The 22,788-nt window shown below is 43.0% G+C and overlaps 1 protein-coding gene across 1 annotated transcript in view; it reads left to right on the forward strand.

Moving 5' to 3' along the window:
- LOC119394152 (N-chimaerin) overlaps positions 1–17,982 on the forward strand; it is a 41,245-nt gene extending 23,263 nt beyond the window's left edge. The window contains exons 9-13 of the mRNA XM_037661414.2: positions 3,278–3,451; positions 3,975–4,052; positions 5,990–6,127; positions 8,504–8,609; positions 12,384–17,982. Of these exons, the coding sequence (XP_037517342.1) occupies positions 3,278–3,451; positions 3,975–4,052; positions 5,990–6,127; positions 8,504–8,609; positions 12,384–12,567 (680 nt within the window). The 3' untranslated portion in view covers positions 12,568–17,982. The remainder of the gene's footprint in view (positions 1–3,277; positions 3,452–3,974; positions 4,053–5,989; positions 6,128–8,503; positions 8,610–12,383) is intronic.
- The last annotated feature ends 4,806 nt before the right edge of the window (positions 17,983–22,788 follow it).

A 22,788-nucleotide genomic window follows, 5' to 3' on the forward strand; every position in this document is an offset into this window, starting at 1 on the left:
CGTTCCAATGTTCTTTGTGTAATGGGAACGTGTTCCTATCACATTAAAGGAACTTGTAACGGGAACTCATTTCTAATTTGGGAAGGAACAACCTTTCGTTCCTCTTTTAGAGGAACATGTACAACACTGGAAAAAGGCATTGTGCTTTGGCTGTTCCAAGTTCTTGCCATGCGTGAGCAACCCCTGCTCCAATTTGGCTCCTGGCATTCTTCAACCACTGTACAAGTGCCCCTTCCACTTCGGGATATTTCGAATTGCCATTCCTCTTTCTCTTTGCTGAGAAGCTCTTTTCAAAGCCAGCCAGCACAGCTTCCGTGTTTTTCAGTACAGTTAACAAAGTAGGCGGCGGTATCCTTAATTTCTTCACGATGCCAGCTTTCTGCTGACCACCTTTTTCTTTTTCTTTATCAGCATAACACTCAGCTCCAAAGTCGGTGTCACTTGTCCCGTTAATCGGGATGGCAATCGCCGGGCGGATTCTAAGGGCTGGCGTCACAGCCCTCCGAAAACGCACCACGAAAGCGCGGACAATTTAGAGTTGGTCCTTTGGTGCGCCAGCGAATGCCGGCTGTGGTCCAAAGACCGAGTCAGAGCCGAGAGTCGAAAGCACAAACGAAAACGAAATATATTCTCAGTTAAGGCAATACAAATAACACAAACACATGCACACTCGGCTGGTACCAGTTACAACTTTACAATATAACTCAGATGGTGTTTACACAACGGGAGCCAAACATACAGATCACACGCTACAAATGCAATCGCATGCATTACAACTATTCAATGACAGTTAAAGTCCTGAATAGATAATGGCGTATCCAGTCCACAATACTTGGACGGTAATCGAGTGCTTCTCTTCAAGGAAACACTCACGTCAGCTCCAGCGTTGATCGTCGTAGCTCAACCGTTGTCGTGACTTGTCACGGCTCACACGGTGTCGTCATCGGATTCTTCCAGATCGACGATCGACTGACCGCACACCTAAACACGTCTTCTTTGGCTATCGGAGCCACACTTAGCGTAACTTCACCATCACCGGGCCAACTGACTCACTCCTGTCTCCGACTTCTCGACTCCTTCACTGATTTCTCGACTCTTCACTGACTTCTCACTGACTCCATGAATCGTCGTCGTTTGCACGCTTTTATTCCTTCTCCCCCGGTTTCTAGAAGCATCGGGAGGGTTCGTCGGCGTGCAGTACAGCTAAGGCTAGAGAAAGGGCGAGAGCTTTCTCGTAGGTTCGAGCCGCGGCGGCATTATCGGCGATGCGTCACCCTTTCCTTCTAGATGTTTCCAGGCATTGCTGGGCGTTTGATCGCGTTGTCTGTGTCTGGCTCGAGTGGGTGAGGAGGATGCGGCGCGCCGGCGTCTTTTGATGCTTGTTTTTTTTTTCGTCGTTTGCGCTTCTTGGGCGCGCGACTCGCGCCGTTCTGTCGCGCAGCCGTTTGAAAGCGGCAGTGCGCGCGCTTTATAACGCGCTAATTTGTGACAGTCGGACACTTTCGCCCGGAGCCATTTATCACATCTACTACAAAAACCCACATGAGGCACGCCTAACGAAGCACTCCGAGTAACACAATCACATGGCCTGCAGCACTGTCCAAAGGCACACGGCGTCATCTGCAATGTAACTGAATGCGGCGGGCGACGCAGAAGCTTCAAAATGTCGTAAATGCATCTCGTTTGCATTGTGCGCGCTGGTGATGGCGACGATTGAAATGGCGCGCTTAGCTTCAGCGCCACGTGTTTCAGAAGAAAAGCGATCAGAGTAGTGCAAGAAGCAGGAACTGCGGAAGGGAACCCGTTAAGGGACGATTGTGCTCAGGAGGGCAGCTTTTGAAGAGAAATGATGTTAAAATTGGCAGCTAGGAGGCGAGGGGTTGACATGAAGGCGAGCAAGAGCAGTGACAGGCCAACGCCTCCTCTGGCATCCAAACAGCTCACAGACTGGAGAGCGAATAAGGAGGCGAAGGCAGTGGCCGCATTTATAGGGGGGTGTGGACGTCACGTTACGCTACAAGAGTTTCAGACTGGAAAGCGCCGCAAATGCTGTGGCTCGAGTCTGAGGTTGTTTTTGTTGTGCTCAAAAAATGATTAATTGCTCACTTTGGGTACACAGCGCAGTTGTGAAAACTGACCGGTTTTGCAGTAGGGGCTTTGCATGATCACGTGGCGATTTTTTCCTAAGGTGTGCAGCCATGAAGCTTGCAAAACAAAAGTTTTTCGGCACTGCGTTATTGATGAAACTGCTAATTCTATGGTTCGAATGTCATTGTTCGTGCACTGTCGCATCTGCGCCATTGACAAATTTCTAGGAAAGAAATTCAACGACCCTAGCATGCACTTGGACCGTTTGTCTAAAGTTGGATGGCACGTTTCACCACCAGAAGTGCTTGTTAAGAGTGCTAAAACTGTTAGAGTGCTTGTTAGAGTGCTCAAACACACCCCATGGAATGCTACGGCGCAAGTTAGCTCGCAGTTTTTTGGCCACTTTTTGGCATCCGAGAGACGGCGTTTGTCTGCCGTTGCAAAGCTCCAGGAAAAATTTATTTTCGGGAAGATTCTAATGGGGGACACCAGCGATGCGATTATGACCGAGATTAACAGTTCGGTTGTGCTACGCCATGGAAATTGACAGCTCCTGTTCGCTCTGCAGTAAACAGCTGGAGCACTCGGCACTCGCTTGGTACCCGTTACTAGGCGGTCATCGTTTGTGGGTTTGGTACTTTTGTGGCCTGTTCTGTGCCTGCATGAGACTAGTTCGTCGGCACCATTAATTTGACACTGCATGCGCAAAAGGGTCGCCTCCGCTTGCCACTTCATTCTAAGAGGATCAAGCTCTTCATGCACTTTGAGTAATGCAGCTTAATATGTATGCATTTGCGTCGGGACTGGAAGAAACTTCGAATAAAGCCATATTTCGAGTTAAGTGATTTTATTATAACAAGGGATTACTGTATGTGTGGGCGGTGCGCACGTGATGTGTCCAGGGTTTTTCGTCGCATATGTGGTTGCTTGTTTCGAAATAAAGTATTGTTTGATGTCAGCACTTGTGTGTCTCAAGCCTCTTCTCTGTCCTCGTCTTGTGCGCTTTTAGTTTCTTTCATGTCTTACCGACGTGCCTAAACAGTCACCTTAGTTATCATAGCTGCCTCTGTACTTATGGCAGAGCATTTGGCTAGAGTGCAAATGGTTCCTTTCAAATCCTGCATAGGTGTGAAAAAAAAATTTATTTTTCACAGCAAGAAGGGGTAATTGTGCAGTTCTGTCTTTCCAGACTGTGGCTTCAGTGCACACAACCGATGTTCAGAGAAAGTGCCAAACGACTGCCTGCCAGACACCAAGTACGTCAAGCGGGTCTTTGGGGTGGACCTGACTACCCTGGTGAAAGCTCACAATACTCCTCGGCCATTTGTTTTGGATATGTGCATCAAGGAGATTGAGCAAAGAGGTAAGTTGGACAACATGCTGAGGTAGCCTAGTAGTTAAAGCGTTGCACTGGCAAACTTGAGGATGCAGGTTCAACTGGCCTCAGCCGCCATTTTTCAATGGGGTGATATGAGAGCCCCTGTTCACTCAGACTTGTTTGCACATAACAGAACACCGTGTAGTCGGAATCAATCTGGATCCCCCCACTACGGCGTACCTCCTAACCATAGCGTAGTTTTGGTTAGAAAGGAATTGACTGAAGTATTGACTTAACCAGCATTGAGGTAATGGAAGTCTTTTGTATTTAAATATCCAAAAGTGACTCATGCAGCGAATAATGCCCACTGAATAGTCCAGCTTATTTTCTGAGTGTGGCATTAACCAAGTCCTGTTTTTTCTGTCTTTTGTAAATAAGTTGTATGTAAGCCCATCATTTGATTAAAAAATTTGGTAAAAGAAGCAACAGTGAGTGCTTAATGAGCTGCTTATTTTTTGTCTAGTGCAAACTCAATATTATGAAAACTGTTTTCTTCCATTTCCCACAGGCTTAGATACTGAAGGCATTTATCGTGTGTCTGGATTTAGTGACGAAATAGAAGCTTTGAGGATGTCATTCGAGAAAGGTAAGCATTGTTTTTGCTATTAAAGCTTTGTCTTTCTAAAGGTCGAGATATAGTCCGGCGTGTTTGGTGCACCACGGTGCGCGCGGCGAGGTCGGACACACCGGATCGCGCAGCGGGTTCCACAGTTTATAGTAGGACTGTAGTCCGGTGCACCTGCCGTGCCACGGCACTCAGCTGCGAAATGGCACGTGCGCACCCTCTTCGTGGAGCGCATCAGCGGCTCTGTGTTTGTCGGTTGACGGGTGCACTTTTACTCGCTCTGTGTTTGTGTACCCCTGCTTTCCGTTGACGCGCGTGTTTTATCTCGCTTGGTGCACTGTTTTACTGTGCATCGGAAACAACTTTCTGCACAAATGTGGTGTTAACTCACCCTGGGAGCCAGAAAAGGCCTTAGCATTGCTTTTACATACTGTAAAAATTGGAATATAGGTCGATCCCCCGACTTCGAACCACGGAAAATCGAAAGAAAGAAAAAGAATGTACATGGAACGGCCAAAGAATGAGAAGGCACCTTTACCATGAAACATGAAATTTTAAATGGTGCACAGTAAAAATGCCACTTATTTACACATGTGTTTATACGCAAGTTCCACATGCCAGAAAGCCAAAGATGGGCTCAAGCCTTATCTTTGTCAAATGTCGCAACCATCTTGACAGTTCTAATTTAGATGCCCTTTGAGGTCACTGGTAGCAATCATGCTGCGAGGGCAGCTCCCGGATAAACTCTGCAACCTGCGCCTCCAGCTCTAGATACGCTGTGGTCTGGCACTGAAACAAAGTTTTATTCTGATCGCTGCATGTCGTGATGTGGTCCTTCAGCGTCCACCAGTAGCAAATGCTTCTGTGGTGCACTCAACCTGCCCGCCGATCATAGTCGTACGTGCCCTGTAACCAGAGCTGCCGGCATCACGGGAAGTAACAAAGAAAGAGTATCTGGCTAGATGGAACAGCGAGAACACCCATGCAATGATAAAATTTCAGTTATTGTTTGTTACTCAGAGCTCTTGCTCGCATTCGCTGCGCTAGCATCCCAACATATCTTTCCCACATTTCAGTGTGCTACCAGATTTCTACGTGCCTTCGCGAACATGATTGCTGTTTTCTTGAACACTACGCTGAACTGTCATTGGCCACCGGTCAAGATCAAGAAGAAAAAAAACAAGCAGCTCAGAGCCCAAATGGATTCACAAGACAACAAAAACACAAAGTGAGCCGCTCACAGTGCAACACTGGTAGTAAACAAAGCAACGCCGATGATTGTGATGGCCATGGAGGCGGTTGACTTCAGTTGCCCATACTGGCCAGGCTTTCAAACTTTTTCTACCAATGACCGGTATATGAGAGGGGGTCGACTTCTTGTTGTGGTTTTTAAAGAAAAACTCAATTTGTATTCCAATTTTTATGGTAGGTTGCATTGGAAACGAAAGCGGATCACGTACATATGACAACAGATACTGAAGGCTGCCCAGGTATACCATTTTCTTTCCATGTCGCAAAAGTCCGTGCTATCACTGGCCTACACACACATGCGATTTATAATCCCTTTGAGCAGGCGCACATCATGCAATCACTCATTAATGTGAGTAAGCCACGGTCGCACTTTCCGAACACGGACCGCACGCTGCCATTTTGGCGACTGCTGCTGCTGCGCGCAGTGCATTGTGGTCTAACGACGGTCGCAGGAAGTGCGTGAAATAGGACACGTTCTTTCTCTGCACAGGTGACACCAAGCACTTCGAATGCAGCCGAATGTGTTCGCTGTGCCGTCACCAGAAGTTGTCTACTTTTGGGCGGCATAGCTTAACCTCCCGGCGTGTAGTTGTGCTCACTATGCCGTACTATATCTCAGCCTTTATGCTTGCTATATGTTATAACTGTATAAGTGGTACCTTTAAATATGTGAACTCGGTTACTAGTACATTTCTTTTTTGCTTCAGACGGGGAAAGTGCACCGTTGAGTGCATCAACGTACGAAGACGTCCATGTAGTGGCAGGTGTCTTGAAACTGTTCTTGAGGTTGCTGCCCATACCTCTCATCACATTCGACAGCTATACAAAGTTTTTTGATGCAGTCAGTAAGTACATGTTTCATTCTTTACAACTTTGTTGTTCAGTTTTATAGTGCAGTTCTGAAACAACGCACTAAAGTTGAACTTACCTGCTTTTAAAGGGCAGTTTGAACCCGGTTACAGCTGCTGACCAATAGTTTAGACAATACTAATAATGTTGACAAACATCATTTGGACATCCTCATCACCTCACCACAGGCCCCATAGGTGCAGCGTCTAATGATGACTGGAATTTTGGATGTGTTGCAGCATCTCATTTTTTATTTTCGACTTCAATTTCTTATCCTTCTGCTAATGCATCTTGTGGCATAAGCACAAAGAAAAAAACGTTAGGTACATTACAAGTACATACTTGAAAGCAAAGGTAATGGAGCATGGTTGATTGCCGACAGTTACGAAATAACAAAACGAAGTAAGCCAATCCTGCAAGGCGGCACTGTTTGTTTGCCCATGTGCCTCATATATCCCGTGTCTGTTTCTCTTTCATGTTTAGTGGCAACACACCATGTTTCGAACCTTACATGCACGCATTTTTCACGGGTTCAAGATAAAGAAAAGGCACTGAAATATGTTGTCACCAGAATTTAAAAATCAAACTGTGGCATGTCTTTATGTTTAAAATCAGAAAAAGAAAAGAGAGACAAACAAAATTTGGCTTGTTGGAATGGAAATATTGTGCTGGTGGTTTTTTCTGTTGGTTTTTCTGGTTTTGAGATCACTTCTTGCTTGGCCTCGATTGCGTTCCAATTCTGGGGCCGTTACCTTGACAAGCTCAGTCTACACGGAGTACTTGAGAAAGTCTGCAAGCTAGTCTTCGAGGTCAAAATATTTTGCCAATTTAGACATGTAAAAACTTTTCCTGGTCGTCATGCTGCCAAAGTTCTTTTTCTGTTTGCGCTGCTCACGGACACAGGGCCTCGGGCATGCAAAAAAGGCTCAACACAGCTATCTTCAACGTGCAAGACAACTTGCGCATGGGTTTTTCTAATGAAAGTGGCACATCACCATTCGCATTTTATTGGGAACTGGTATGATGCACACAGGTCACAGTTGAGCTCAAAATGAGCCTGCACAAATAAACAACAAAATGTGCTCTGTCACCATTTTGTGATGTCAATCACACTGCATCTCACTCCTCTGTTGGAAGGCTGTTGTTAACACCGCGAACATGGTTCCAGTTTTGTACTTGATTGTAACATGTAGGCAATTTTCAGACTCGTTTTTTCAGAAAAAGATGTGTACGTTAGATTAGAGTAAACATGGTAGTATCAGCCGACTTCTGTGGCTGCTGTTACAAAGTTTTGCTGCTCGGAATCATCGGGCTTCAAGTAGCACCAGCTCCCCACTCGATGTCGGTGTTGACAAAATGGGAGAAGGTCCGGACTGGGGATGTTTCGAAGAAGCGTGCTATCATTCTGCTCTGAGAGCACAGTCAACTGCTTTCTCAGTTGCCATGAAAGAGGGCTTAGTGCATGCATTGGCTTGTACCTTTGTCTGTCTGTAGTGGTGGCGGGGGAGGGCTTAATATGCAGACCAAATAGGTCACATGCAAGGGTATGTATGTGTAGCAATATAATGACAAGCTTTTTCATGACTTGTGGAATGTGACGCATTCTCTGATTTTGTTTCAGACATTTAGGCGGTCCTCACTGAGCACTAATTATTAATCAGTGATACACCATAACCTAATTCAATATGGAAAAGTGTGATGATAGAGAACAGAAATGTCTGTGTCAATACATCTCTGTCATGTCTCCCCCTAAAAATCTGTAAGGTTGAGACAGCATTCAAATAATAAACTAAGCTTGGCCTTATGGAACTCTAGCCTTGTTTTAATGACCGTTTCACATGTTCCGGTTTTTCACATGCGAAAATTTGTGACATTGCAGCAACCTACTTGCTTAGTGTCCTGCACACTTGCACGTTGCAGCGATCATATTCCTTCCAGGTCATCTTTGTTTCCACTAATAACACCAAAAAAATACAATACAGTTGAATGTTATTACAACTGCAAATCGCTTTTGACATGAGGATACCTTTTGTTATGTCTGATTTTTGTTATAACTGTAGAAACTAATATTTACAGAGAAAGTAAAGAGTGCTACGGCTTGCTATGCCAATACAAGACACGTGTACAACTCCAATTTACAAATATTTACACAGTTATTAGGGTCTTTTAGTAGTCCTGGTTTACCATGCGGAAAGTACGGTAACACTGTACTTTCCGCACGGCTGAAGAGTGCACATTCGTAAAATTTATCACATGGAAACTCTTTCCAGAACGTATACAGGGTCTATTCATATGCATAAAGTTGTGCATCATTCAAAAATAGGTAGGCTTCCATGTGAGTTACATTTGCTGCCTATTTTTTTTTTTCACAGAGAGCAACAAAGTAGAGGAAAAGCTTGAAGCCATGAAGGAAGCAGTAAAGTCATTGCCACCTGCTCACTACCAGTCATTGAAGTATCTCATGAGTCATTTGCAAAGGTATTGCAGCTTTCTTCATTTACTTGTATCATACATCTTTATTCCCATGCAGATTCTTGTGGGCCCTTGTAGCAAAACTCGAAGTCTTCAGTTCTGCGGTCAATTCAAGCTTTTGTTTCAGCTTCACATTCTATGTAATTTGTGTGCGCATGTGTGTGTATGTGCATGCATTGGAACACATCTTTTTTTTTATGACTATTGGTCTTGGCACAACTGTGTTTTTCATGTGTGAAAAGGTTGACACTGTGTAGAACTACATAACGTTGAGATTACTGGTTTCAAAGGTTAACCACTTAATGGTTTATGAATATCTGATATATAGTGGTGTGCGAATATTCGAGTTTCAAATTCGAATCGAATAGTACATAATCAAATAATTTGATTCAACTTTCGAATAGCTAGTATTCAAAGTTTCGAATAATTCGACAGGACGAATACCTAAAACGCGACAAAGGCCAATGGTGCAACTTGGTTAGGGTGCAGTGGCTAAGACTAATGCTAACGTCGTTACAGTAGGCCTTTCTTTTAAACTTTCACCGACATCCTGGTTCAAAAGCGAGGGCATGATGATCTTAAAGGAGATTATATGTCATTTCCGCATGTAGAAAAACACACGAGAAAACTGTCAAGCCCTTCACAACTTGGTTCCCGAAACGAATGCACAGACTTCTTGCGTAGTTCGGTCGCGTATTTCGCAAGCGCCGTAAAACGTTCTGACTTTGGCCTGCGAAACCCTCGGTCACTGGCTTTGCATGTAAAAATTTGTTCACGCTGGGCAGTCACCACTGCCGCACCGAATCACTCATTCAGGAATTCCTATCGTTCCGGCACACTGCTGTGGACGGGCGTTTGAAGATTTTTTGGCCCGGAGCACCCATGGCGATGAAGCACAACATTACTGTTGTCAGATGAGCCGTATTGCGCTACCACGGGGGGAAAAAAAACTACCTACCGTACCCCCCCCCCCCCCCTGTTAGTCGTTTGGAGGTTAGGAGTGGCGCTGCTGACTGGAATGGCGGCTCTTCTATCAACATGCTTGCGTGCCCATATAAGCTGAAACAGATGCCACTCCCGAACAAGTGCGTAATAAAACTGTCGGCACGCCGTAGCTTCTCTGATTTTTCTTTTGTCTTGCCGTAACTAGCTGTACAGATTTCGTGTAAATATACTATTCGATATTCTATTCGATATTCAATATTTTTGGCCACTATTTGGCACTATTCGATTCAAATTTGGTTCAAGATGAAATTTCACTATTTGCACACCCCTACTGATATACTCCTCTCATGTGTGGACATCTCACCAAAATTCATCCGTTAATCCTTTGAGGGTCGAATTTTTTTGCCAAATCCGAACCCCAGGGTCGACTTTATTTATAGCAGTTTGAAAGTCTTCAGAATAGCCTATTTAAAAAAAATCACATGAAATTATTTAGGTACCATAAAAGGGAAAAAATATCTTCTGTAGGGGTGGATGCATTGCCTATTCACGGCTACTAAAAATTAAAAAGAAAAATAAACTTGTATTAAATCAAAAAGTATGTTCATCAGAATAAATATGTCTTACAAGCTTAGAAAACTGTGCACACCAGAGTGCTGTCACCTTTGTACCAGTCAGAACCGTCATGCCGTGCCCGCTTCTGAGAAAATGTTCCTCGGTCAGATTCCAATTTTGAACTCGTTAGAGATTCCTCATCTCAACAGCTGGCATTCAGAGGTTCCAATTCTGCATTTGAAAAGTATTCCGTATTGAACGAATCACTGCGTGACTCATTCGCAGCAGAGAACCCGGCATGCACATCCGTATTGTGACCAGTGTGTAGCAGCTGAGTGCACGTAAAAAAAACTGTACGGTTCTGCGTTCACAAAACCCAACACTCGCCGCACCCGAACATTCGCTTGCTGCCCATGCTCAGCCATTCTCTTACAATATCAGAATTTTTGTGCCACTTCTCTTGCCATCTTTGAAGCAATTAAACTGCATTTTTATCAACTAGGCCAGTTAAATGAAAGGAGGACACTGATGATGATTAAATTGTTTTGCAGGATAGTGAAGGAAAGGAGGAGAGAGGATGTAGCATAGTATAGTGGAAGCGAGTGGGTGAGGGAGGTGAGTTGGAGGTTGGAGACATGCAGATGTTCAAGCGGAGGGGAGGAGGGCGGAGTCGTGTGTGGGAAAAGGCATTGTGCAGCCATGCCGAGTGCAGGTTGTGCGACGTTAAGTGATGACGCAGTGATGCTACTGCTGCGCCAATTGCGCCAGACTGCGCCAAAGTGCCCTGGCTGCTACAACCTGCTACATTTCCTCAAAATTTGGCGATTCTGCGCCAAGCCTGTGCCAAAGGGGTGTACTCTGACTTTCAGAAATAAAACTAACTACATGAGGTTCCCCCATTGAGAGCGACATCGCGCTGTACGCGGACGTTCTCCATGAGAGTGATGAAAATGGAGACAAAATATCAATATGGTGTTGTCAAGCGGACGAAGGAACTGCGTTTTGTGTTTTTTTTTGTAATCAAAGCATCAACTGTAGGCAACATGGCGTAGCAGCAGTCAAGCGACATGCAGCCATGAAACGGCACATTGATGCTACCAGTCGTCATTGAGACGCTTCAGGTGGGCTGCAGCGGCCGAAGACGATCCACCCGACTTTTGGAATTCGGCAGTCCATGGAATGTTTTGCAGTGTGACCGCGTGACAAACGCAGAAACTCCTTGTGCTTGGCATGACTCTCAAGGGCATCCCATACTTATGGGCCGACACAACAACTGCCTTGTTTCCCAAGTTATTTGGAGATTCCAAAACAGCGAAGCAGTTTAGTTGTAAGAGGTTCAAGGCATCCTACATAGTTAGTGATGGCCTCGGGCCGTATTTCAAGAAACTTGTGCTTGACGAGCTGAACAAGCCGGATGTGGTTTTTTCTGTTAGCATTGGCGAGACCCCTCTTCCTGAACAGAGGTGCCAACAACTTGATGTTGTAGTAAGACATTTCTCCAACAAAACGCAGCGAGTTGTGGAACACCTACAGTCTTTCCGGCTGGGCTCTGCGACTTCAGAAATTTTGGCTAATGAAGTGCGGAGAGCAATGATGGACCTGCCGCAGAAAAATGTCATTTGCTTTTCTACGGATGGCACTAATGCAATGAAAAGCTTCAGAAAAAAGACGCAGGAAGCATACCCTGACATCATAGATGTAGGAGAGTGCTGCTTGCACAAAGTGCACAACTCATTTGCCCGCGGCTTGAGTGCCATTGGCTCGGATGTCGACGCTGCTATGGTCGATGTTTATTACTTTTTTAAGAATTCTTCGGCTCAGGATGAATTGTTGAAGGCAGAGCGCCTGCTCCAAAAGCTAGTTTTGCTGCTTCGAAACGCAATTTTGCCTGCTCCAAAAGCTGCTCCAAAGTGGCCTAAGCCAGTAGCATCACTGGATGACGTCATCAACCTTCGTTTAAGTCAGTGAAGCTGGCCCCTCAGCTATGCTGTACATTGTTGTCTACAACGTTAAGTCAATTAAAGCCATGTAAAATTCCGTTTTTCAGTTTCATTGATGGTGGCAACGGAAGCAGGAAGGTAGTTTCATTTGGTACTAGTTGTTCATTTTCACAAAGGTCGTGATACACATTAGTGAGACAAGTTCGCAAACATACGGTGAAGCTGTGGTCGCCTCAAGATAATACACAGCCTAAGTGCATGTATATCGTAGGCAGGTGTTGCTTACCTAGTAACATTTTGCAAATGGGAGACATCCCGTTGCTGTCCATTGCTGATGCAGGGTCTCGGAGCACCAGAAGAAAAACCTGATGTCACCAAAGAACCTGAGTACAGTGTTTTCGCCGACAGTGATGCGGACACCCGACATCATGGGCATGGGTCTGGATCAGATGAGTGCCTGGCACACGGAGAGTGCCGTCGTCGAACTGCTCATCAGCTATAATCGGACCGTGTTCGTCCAGTAGCCAACCTTTTGAAAGGCAGCTAGCCACATGCACTTTCAAAGGTTGCCCCACCCCTGTGTCACGTACGGACTCGCCGAAAAAGAGTTTATCGATCTGTGCTGTCGTTGAGCAAGCGTGTAGCTCTGTCTAAATCTGTCAGTCTGTTTTCCAGTCTGAACTGACCAACTCTGGTGTAAAAAGTGAGCTCAGGGATGAGGTGATATGTATCACATATTCCTGGAGGTGCACTTGGCTGGGATGGTGTTCATTGTTTTCAAGCACTTAATATTGTTTTCTAGTTTTCAGGTCGAAGCTTTCGTCAAGCCTTGCTTGTGAGTAGGTCATAATACTTGCATGCATTTACTTTGCTTGCTACGCTTTTTATGTAAGATTCACAACTTTTGATGATACAAATGGGGATTTTCTGACTAAGCTAAAAAAATTTAGTGCCTAGGTTTTCAGGAAATGCAGCTGTTAGATTAATGAGTGTTTTAGCATGCACTGGCACAGACCTGGTGTCTGGTCATGTGTCATTCTTCTTGCACCTCGTAATGGGCTTGCAGTGTTTTTATATTTCGAGTTTGAATTCCTCAAGAAACATCTTTTTAAGAGTTTCAGAGAAGGTCTGCTTCACTTATAATTCCTGTTGCCAACAGCTTCCTTTTTTTTTTTGACCCAGGTTTATTGCTCTTAATTTCTGCGCTTCTTTCTGACGCAGCACTCGATAATTTCGTCACTGCCGTTACCGAGAGAACATGTCGTGGCATATAACGAGCTGAGCACTTAGTGTTTTGCACACCGCATCATTTTACGCAGCTGCTGATGCTAGATATTTCCTCGCCTTGTATTGGTCATTGACCACGCTGATTTGTAATTAATTATCTGGCATATGAACATGTTGGTTGCGGAGAAGTAGGGCATTTGTCAAGCATATAGGATTGTGGAAAATGCCACTGATAACAGTACTGCTAACCACGTTGCACTGCAATTGAGCACTTACCAAGGCTTGAAGTAACCCATTGTCATTTGAGTGCCACTCCAATTTTCACGTGTTTATTCAGTCAACAAATCACGACCTGGCTAGTCTAGAAGCGAAAAGGACTAAAGAAAGGCAACAGATAAATGTTGAATCCAGGCCACTGTAAATCACTCTAAGTGACGCTTTCCGATTTGTTTCTTTAGTCGCAGCACAGTATTTAAGTAGGTTCTACAGTACCAACGTGATATTTTGTTCACTAAGCCATGATGTATGCTATGCATCTAGCTTTCATTATTCTGGCTATTTTTTTCCTTGTCCTCACTGACGGAGGTCAGATATGCATAATGTTTCCATGTGCTTTTGACTGATGCGACAATTTCATCAGTTTCCTAACAGTCATAAAACTGACATCGCACTGTGCACTTGCCTAGGCACAATGTTTTTTTGCAGTAATGCAAAGGAGTTCTATAATTGTGATATTACGGAGTGTTGACGTGGAAAATATTAAAACAAAGAATGCATAATCGAAACTTCAATGCTTCTAGGGTCTATACTGGCAAAGTTTCAGCAAATTGTCTTTTGTGTTCAGCAGTGGTCAGATCTTGCACTGCTTATGCTATAATTTGGTTGGCGTTGTGGGATGCCCCTGTACTACTCTTGTTTTGTTTTCTTGTCACTGTAGTTCGTTATCAGTTGTACTATGTTAGCTCTTAACATGCTAGGTAAAGGGTCACCAAAAGTAAGCAATATGCTCCACTAAAGCGATAGAGTCAGCTTTCTCTATCTGATCGATGTAATATCTTGATAAAGATCTCTCTGAAATCTTTCATAGGCAGCTGGAAGTAAATTTTTTGGAATGTTTTTTGCTGGTCTAGTTAAAAAGGTGAAATAAATCAATAAGAAGTCTCTTGTAATAGTTTGATATGGTCCTACATTTTCAGAGTGGTAATGCCATCTGTCTATCCATATCCCTAATTTTGTCTCACAGATGGCACATTGTCATCAGCACTCTTGAAGTTATTTGTTCTTACTTTACAAGAATGCTAATTTGCAGACCTAGCTCAACCTCATTTATTGCCTTTTGTGTCCTTTCAAAAAGAGTATTGTGCATTGAAACTGCACGTGAAATTTTGGATGCATGTTTTTTGCACGTTATGCAAATCACACTTTTCCTTTTTTTTCTTTCTTTTGTAATGATACCAGTGGTTACTTATAAACCCTGGTTCTCAGTTGGATGGTACTAAATTTGGAAAATTGCTGCTCTCACCAAATGTGCTGAAGAGATCAACGAATCTATCCCATTGTGTTCTTCAGTACATGTCACTGTATATTCGAGTCTGTTTGTTAAGTCACATATTGTATCTCTTGAATGCCATTAACGCACGCGATTAAGGCATTAGGCTCTGAAGGGACATAAGTGAACGGCACATACAATATCTGTCATCCATTCTTTATTTTCATTCGCACTGCAATAAATGAAACACCCTCTAAGTAGTCGCATTTACTGAATCTGACTAACTAAGCCAATTACCGGTTGTGTTAACATTTTTTTTTCCACATCCGAAGTTATTGCAGCTGAGCTTCACCCCTGAGTCAGAATTTAGTTGAGCAGTGGCAAAGTCTCACAGTTTGTGGAGGACTGCATAAAAAAGGCATTTAACGAAGTACCAGTATTTATTAAATGTACTAATAATCTACTGTGTGCAGTATTTAGGCACTATCAGTTTAGGTCATGCTTAAGGGGTCGGCGTATGGTAACCTTGTAATTCAATCATTCTAACTCGTGTTGAAATGATTAAATTGCAGAATGCTTAGAAACCACTTCTTGTTTCTTTAAATGCAACTTTTGTGATAATTGGAGGAGTTTCTCATTATTCAGTACAATGTGAGCTTCTGATTTCTATTGAGAAGTGTTCTGTGGACTGCTAACAAATTCTCTATTTTAGTAAGCACCGGCTGCAGCAGTCATGTGACTAAGACACTGCTTCGCAGAGCACCAGGTTTGATTTCTGGCTCTTGCGGCCTCATTTCTATGGAACTACACGAGATCTTGCATGTACCATTCTTTAGATACGCGTTAAAGAAACTAAAATGGTTTAATGTAATCCTGGATATCTCTGCTATGTGGTCTTCATAATCTCTTTTGAATAGACTGTGAAACTCAACTGATTCAATACTGGTACCAATGATCATAGTAATCAAGCAGCAATACAAAAAAAAAAGAAATTAATTTGTAGGTATCATGCATATTTGTTAAACGACAGTTTTCTTTGATAAAGCTCTGCAGGTTTTCCGGTATTGGATTTCTGGTTTGTTTCTAACTCATTTTGGGTTTTGAGGTGAAGCTTTTCATGATATTGGGGTACATGGATATTATTGTTGTCTCTTTTTGAATCATGCGCTCATATTTTGTGGATGTAATTCCGGTGAAGGGTCCGGTCGGCATTGTGAGGTTAGTAATGGGCTAACTTTGCTTTGTTGCGTTTCGATTGAAGCTACCATTTGGGGGAGTTTGTTGATTAATGTAATTGAGACCGAGTGAATTACACTGTATTTAGCCATCTGAATCTTTGATGTATGTGTATAAGTATGCTTCTTACAAACATTTTTTTTTAAGATCTGTTTTCTGGGGACTTGAGTTGATATTTTAACTTGTCTTGTATTATTTTGTAGTGCACTGTTGGATCGTGTCACATTGCTTCGATATGCCAATGCTGCTAGCACATAGAAGTGGGAATTTTCCAAAGATTTTTAAGCTTGGGCGTGATTCCTGTCCTGAGGCTTAGGTGTTTCCAACAGTATATTTTGCAAACTTAACAGCTTTGTTTGTTTGTTTTTTGTTGATCTTTTATTGATCACACTGTATTCTCAACTCCGTACTGTGGTTTCAGTGCACTAGCCAATTTAAGATTCTTGCGGTGCATGTGCTCTTGCGGGTATTGTGATTACAACATTTGAGTAATAGGAATTGTGAATGTAGGTTTTTTATGTGACTGCATTCTACCTTGTACTGAGTATCTTGTTACGAACCTGTATACAAGCTTCGTTTTGTGCATTGTGAATGTGAAGTGATCTAGCAACATAAGTTCTTGTCAATGCTGCTTGGTGAACAATGACAGTGTCGAGCAGATTGTTTTTTTTTTTTCATTTGTGTTCATGAATAGTAAAATTAGGCCTGCACACTTCCATAGGATAATTGCTTTTGGTCGTTATAGTCCTTTGTATGTATGCTGATCTTAAATACTTTGGCTATGCAACTTAGATTTATGGCAAATTCTAATGGAGCATAGTAGGACAGCATTTATGGCTCATTTTGGAGCGGTACGGCTGGTTGTTGAGATGTTAGATCGAGAGCAGCTGTTGAGCAAAAATCACACAGCAGCGCTATCGTGAGTGTTTGACCAATGTTGATGGAGTGAACTAAAAACTTTGTAATTTAAATGTCTCAGCTTGTCGATGGATCGTCCTAATCATACTCGCGGTGGAAAGTGAAATGACGATAGAAGTGAGAAACAACTCAAACAGCACGTTCTTCTTCTAGATCAAGTAACTTCTTCTTCAAGAAGTAAAACCTTCTTGATCCCAAGTAACTCGGGAAGTGTTTTTAGTAGTGTGCACACTTTCAAGCTTTTTTATTGTGGGGGTGGGTCTGGTGTTGCTCTCGCAGATTTGAGTGCATTGATCAATGCTGGAAAATGGTGATCAACTCTAGGGTTGACCGGTTGCTCTAAGTTTGCCATTGGAATTTGGTGTTCTTAGCTATGAAGTTCATAGTGCTCTTGGCATGTACTGTGACTTCAAGGGGGTGCAGAAATGGACAGATGCTTTTGTAATTGGGCAGTTAGTCTATCTTGTAAGTGCATGTCGAGAAGTGAATCAATTATTGCTTTACAACATCGTGTCTTACACGCTCAATGTGTTCTCACTGCAAATGTGAACCGTGTGATGTGTCCAATTTACATATTCTTGGTTTCCTCAAGTGTAGTAGTGTTGGCGTTTTTAGTTTTCTATTTATAAGTATCCTTAGGAATGGTGTTTTTTTCTCCAGTTTTCCTTGTAGCGCTTTTATTTGCTGAATAAGTATATTGTACTATATATATAGATATTTTTGGCAAGCTCAGAGAAAACAAGTCATACCGTGACATGGGCTTTTTTTTTTCTTTTTTTTTTTCGCTTCCGAAGGACTCATTTTAATTCTGTTTAAATGCTTTATTTCTGTTACATGGTTATTTGTGCACTTATAATGTGTAATGCACTATTCGTTTGTGACTTGTATTTAGGAGTATTACCATGGTGCACATCATCAGAGCACTGGAGGAATGCTTTTAAGAGCGTAATAATTTATATTCCAGTTTGCTGCGTAATGCATAAGTGTTATTTGCTACACAGTGTGGGGTTTATTTGATGTTTCTCATACTGGTCAATGCATTCCAATAAAACTTTTTTTTTTTATGCCTCCATCATGTTTGCTCCATCTTTCTGTAATTTCTGAACAATTGTATGATGCATATTTGCAGTCTAGTGTAAGTGCTGTATTTCTAATCATCATGAGTATGTTCCTTTAAAATGCAAAGATGCAAGAGTAGGGCTGTTTGAACACATTCCAGGATTTTCACTTGCAAGTTCCCTAACCCACGTGGTCAAATATGTCGGGGCCGCCCTAGCACAAAGCCTGTGACGACGAATTTCCTCTTCTCCGATTAAGGATTGCAAGGAACGAAACAGATATGGGGCATGAAAGTGGTAACATTTGGGCGAGTTAGTTACTGTTCCTATCATGGATGTTCACAGCACTCACATAATAAGGAAAGATAACAATGCTATTTTCCTCTGTGTCTTTTTTTCTTGTGGTGGAAGGCTCGTAGGAGGTGCACGGGCAACCTGCTATCGGAGCACGGTGCAGGGCACTCCAACGAAATGCTTCAGCTATCTCGGAGCATCTAGATCAGCACGCCTGTTGTGCAGTGATGCCTCGGAAGCTACCACGGAAACATTTGAGTGCGAAATAGAGAGTCGTTGGCCACAAGCTTGAATGTTTATGAATGTAGCTGCAATCCTTCGAACCACACGCTTGTGATAATTCAGTGTTGAGACAGGCAGACCCTCTTGCAGAGCTATGGCATCGTGGTGCAACTACATGCAAGAGACATCGCAAAAAAACGTAGCAGCAAATTTCGACATTCCTTTCTGTTTGACTGCACATTTGTTTGCATACTTCTTTCAGCAAGGCTTGGCAACATTCACAGCGGCACTTCTAAAAAAAAAACTTGGAGGACGCTTGAGGTTTGCCTTCAAGAGTAGAATGCGATAGCGCAATCGGGCCCCGTGCGCATCGCCTTCTGAATTACTAGCCTAGCTTTGGTTCTCAGTGGATGCCTCAACCATGCCACAAGGAAGCGAGTGTCTGTGCGCATAACATTGGCCGTTTCAAACTATCCTAGAATGCTTACTGCAAGTAGAGTTGCAAACTGCCCACTACGCCATAATTCTTCCTTTTACGAATCAGTGCCCGCTACGCGACCGTAAGGCAACACACGAACCTGTGCAGCTGCTCACTTTGTTGATGCTTTTTCTGATGATGATGATTAAATATGTCTGAGTTCTTTGTAATGGCTGGGCCTTTAAAACACCAACTCATTGCGCGATTTACATGCTCTGACGCCTGGCGCGATTCTACGCTTCAGCCACGCAATATTACATGCATTAAGTAGACTCCTCCCACTACTTGACATTCATATAGTGTTTTTTTATAGCAGTTTCAAACAATGGCGTGGTTCTGTGGTAGAGCACCTGCTTGCCAGGTGCATAGCCAGGGGGGGGTCGGGGGGGGGGGGTTGAACCCCCCCCCCCCCCGAAATTGCAGGCCTGGGCACATACAAATGCACGCATGAACATACATAAAGTATGGTTGAAACCCCCCCCCCGAAAAAAATTTCTGGCTACGCCCCTGCTGCTTGCCATGCAGCAGGCCTGGGTTGGATTCTCGGTTGAACCGAACATTTTTATTATTTATTTTATTTGCATCTTTCTTGATTTTTCAATCACGGACAGTGCTGATTTTTCGCTCACAACCAACTATGTCGAGGCTGACAACAGAATTTCTGCAAAGCAAGCTCTTAATATAAGCTCTTACGTTTAGTTATATTTTTTATCACCTCTCACCATCAGCCTTACATCCTTTAGCTGGCAGATGGCGATACAAAGTCACTTAGCAGGGCATTCCCAATCCGCCTCTTTCATTTTCCTGTGCTGCCCCCTGCTGTTTTGGTAGGGTTTTGGTAAGGGCCAGGACAGCCAGTATTGCCAGAAGCAAAGCCTCCAAGATGAATGGACGTTTTGTGACTTTTCCGCTAGGGCAGGGCGTGCCGGGGCATCGTGAAGAAGGTAGATTGTAAATCCTGACATTGTTCATTGAGCACTTCTGCTCTTGTGGTTGTACTGACCAGTGTTGGCAGTAATGCGTTACAAGCAACGGCGTTGCCGGTAATGCGTCAGTTTTTTCAGTAACTTAATAACGTCCTTAACATTTTTCGGTAACGTGAGTTGTCACGTTACTCGTTACCTTTTATTCCAATTATCTCAGGAGTTTTTCACTAAAGTCCTTCGTCTCATAGGTGCCACATTCGCAGAGCTCGCCCCAACGTTTTTTTGTCGCAGCCGTGGACTGCTGCCGGCCCACCAGGCGTTAAGGGTACGATCTAATCCACCGTCAAGAGCGTATTTAGCTTAGGCGCGGACGTATTCATTGAGAATCGAGGCAAGCTGTCTGATGACAGCTTTGAAATCAAGCTATTGCTTAAATTCTACACGTTGTAGTTATGAGAAGGTTCTCCCTGCAATACTCTAGCGCTGGTTATCAACTTTGTTTTCAAAATAAAGTTTGTTTCTTCCTCTGGGCTACTGCGGGCATACGTTTCTATAGTTACTCAATTTTTCAGCGAATGAGGCTGAACATGAACACCTTTAGATAAACCCTCACAATTTTTGCAGCAGTTTACACGTTAAAGGGAAAAAATTGTATATATGTGCGCAAATATTTTTTTCCACGAAACTAAGCCGTTTAAGCACTTCTTTATAACTACAATATTTGACCATCTGTCCTGTTAGCAGAAACACACCGTCAGAATTGCAGTAAATTTGTTGAGAGTTGTGCAATGCTTTCTTCGCGGATGGTGAAATTTCATTCTGTGATAATCTCAATGATCTCATTTTGTGACAATCCCGATGATAAAATCTCATTTTCTGTTTAATGCCACACTTAGAAAAATGGCTTAACGATGTGGTGTCACAGAGTTAGAGGACATCACAATTAACTCTACAGGCAACGTCAGTATAATATTGCTGGGGTTCGGCGTATTTGTGCAAAGTATTCTCATTACATCAGTATTTCAGATAAAATTGTTGTTGCAGCTAGACGTTTTGTGTGAAACACAAATAAGAGCTTTATAACATTGTCTACTGCGGGTTCCTGCAGCGAAGACGCACTGATTCAAATTTATGATTGTGGAGTAATGACACAAGTAACGTGCGTTACTTTTTTTCTGTAACGGTAACACGTTACCTTTTTTTGAAGGTAATGTAGGCGGTAACGCGTTCCTTTTTTGTAAGCGTACTGAGTAACGTATTTAGTTACTTTTTTTCGGTAATTCCTACAACACTGGTACCAACCCATCAGCCGATGGTGGAACAGAAATTCTGAAATCAGTGAGCAACCACCCACCACTCGGCCCCCTCACTGTGTTTTTTATTTAAGTAAGTGCATACACCCTATTCTTGTGCTCAAAGGTCTGATATAAGGAGGAACACGCTCAATATGAAGGTTAAAGTCATAGTGACACACAAAAAAACACTTGATAAGAAAAAGTCCTTTTCAATAGTTCACGATTGGTAACACAACTACCGTGCCATAACACACACATTCCATGCATGCAGCAGCAGCCCTCAAAATTAGTAGTTTATATGAAGAGAGGCGCTGTCTGTTGTATATGGACAAGATCTAAGCATTCATTCTTTCTTCTGCTCACAGAAATTGTGGAAGTTATTATAACGGTCACTCAAGAATCTCGGATCGCGTGAAGCCATCAAACGTGGGAATGCAAGAATGCCGCAGTCACACCTGTTCATGTTGCGTGCTCGTTTTAAGCCTACAAGTTTACTCTGAACGAGATGAGGCACAATCTTAGCATGTCAAACTCTATGGAGAGCAAACCTAGCTAGTTGCTCACTCTTTTGCATATCTGAATGACATTAAAGATGCTCACTGTACGTAACGTACATTTATTGGTAGTGCTTCAATTAGAACACTACTTTTGGGGGTGATGCTGTACTTGGCTGGAATACAGTAGATCGTTCTTTGTGAAATAGATACGACTGCCATGCACATTCCTGTAGAAACAAAAAAAAGATGAATTTAGTCAGGCATCTGAAGGCTCATTTGTGTTGTGGTTTTGCAGGTGATTTGGAAACAAGCATCAACACATTGAAAGAGGTGTCAAGTGCATATGCATGTTTGTTCATCACACTTCTCCTGCTATAATACAGCTTTACTGTATCACCTCTTGTCCGGATTGCTTTTATGACACTTTACTGATTCCTTATTGTAATGTCAGACTAATTCATCTGCAGCTCCAGCATATCCTAAACCCATAGTGGAACACAACTTATGTTCTTCTTGCTGCTGACTTGAATGTCATTCGAGAGTGTTAAGGATGCTAGGTCATTGTCTGCTTTCAGATACAAAATATTTTTGGACCCATGAACTCTTGTCGCAGTCTTGTAAAGTGACGCAGGCATGACTACAGCTAATTGCATCGATGGGCAGCGAAACTTCTTTTTGTTCATAATTGATTACATGTACCCACTGTGCAGCACAGGATAGAAGCATACCGTTTTACTATTGCTTTTATTAGGTTATTTATCAGTATTATCGTGTAATAATATGTTGTTAGACCTACTGCTAGTCCCTCCTTCCTTCCAAAAGGTGTTTTCTTTTTTTCATCCTCCTGGTTAAGGTTGCAAACTGTACGTGCCTGGAGGTTTGTCGTAGCAGAGTACATCCTTACCTTCCTATATCAATCACAAACATAACTACGAACAGTATCAGATAAAATAAATTTGTGTTATTCAAACACCCAATTATAATGTTTCGGCAAATACTTGCAATGATTCCAAAGTACCGAAAAGTTCAGATAACTGCTTTTCGCCATGCCTCTCTCACCATGATGGACGTTCTGACACATGTTGTAATCGCCATTTGATGAATA

This window comes from Rhipicephalus sanguineus, chromosome 5 (genome assembly GCF_013339695.2).
Source record: "Rhipicephalus sanguineus isolate Rsan-2018 chromosome 5, BIME_Rsan_1.4, whole genome shotgun sequence".
Classification (NCBI taxonomy): Eukaryota; Metazoa; Arthropoda; class Arachnida; order Ixodida; family Ixodidae; genus Rhipicephalus; species Rhipicephalus sanguineus.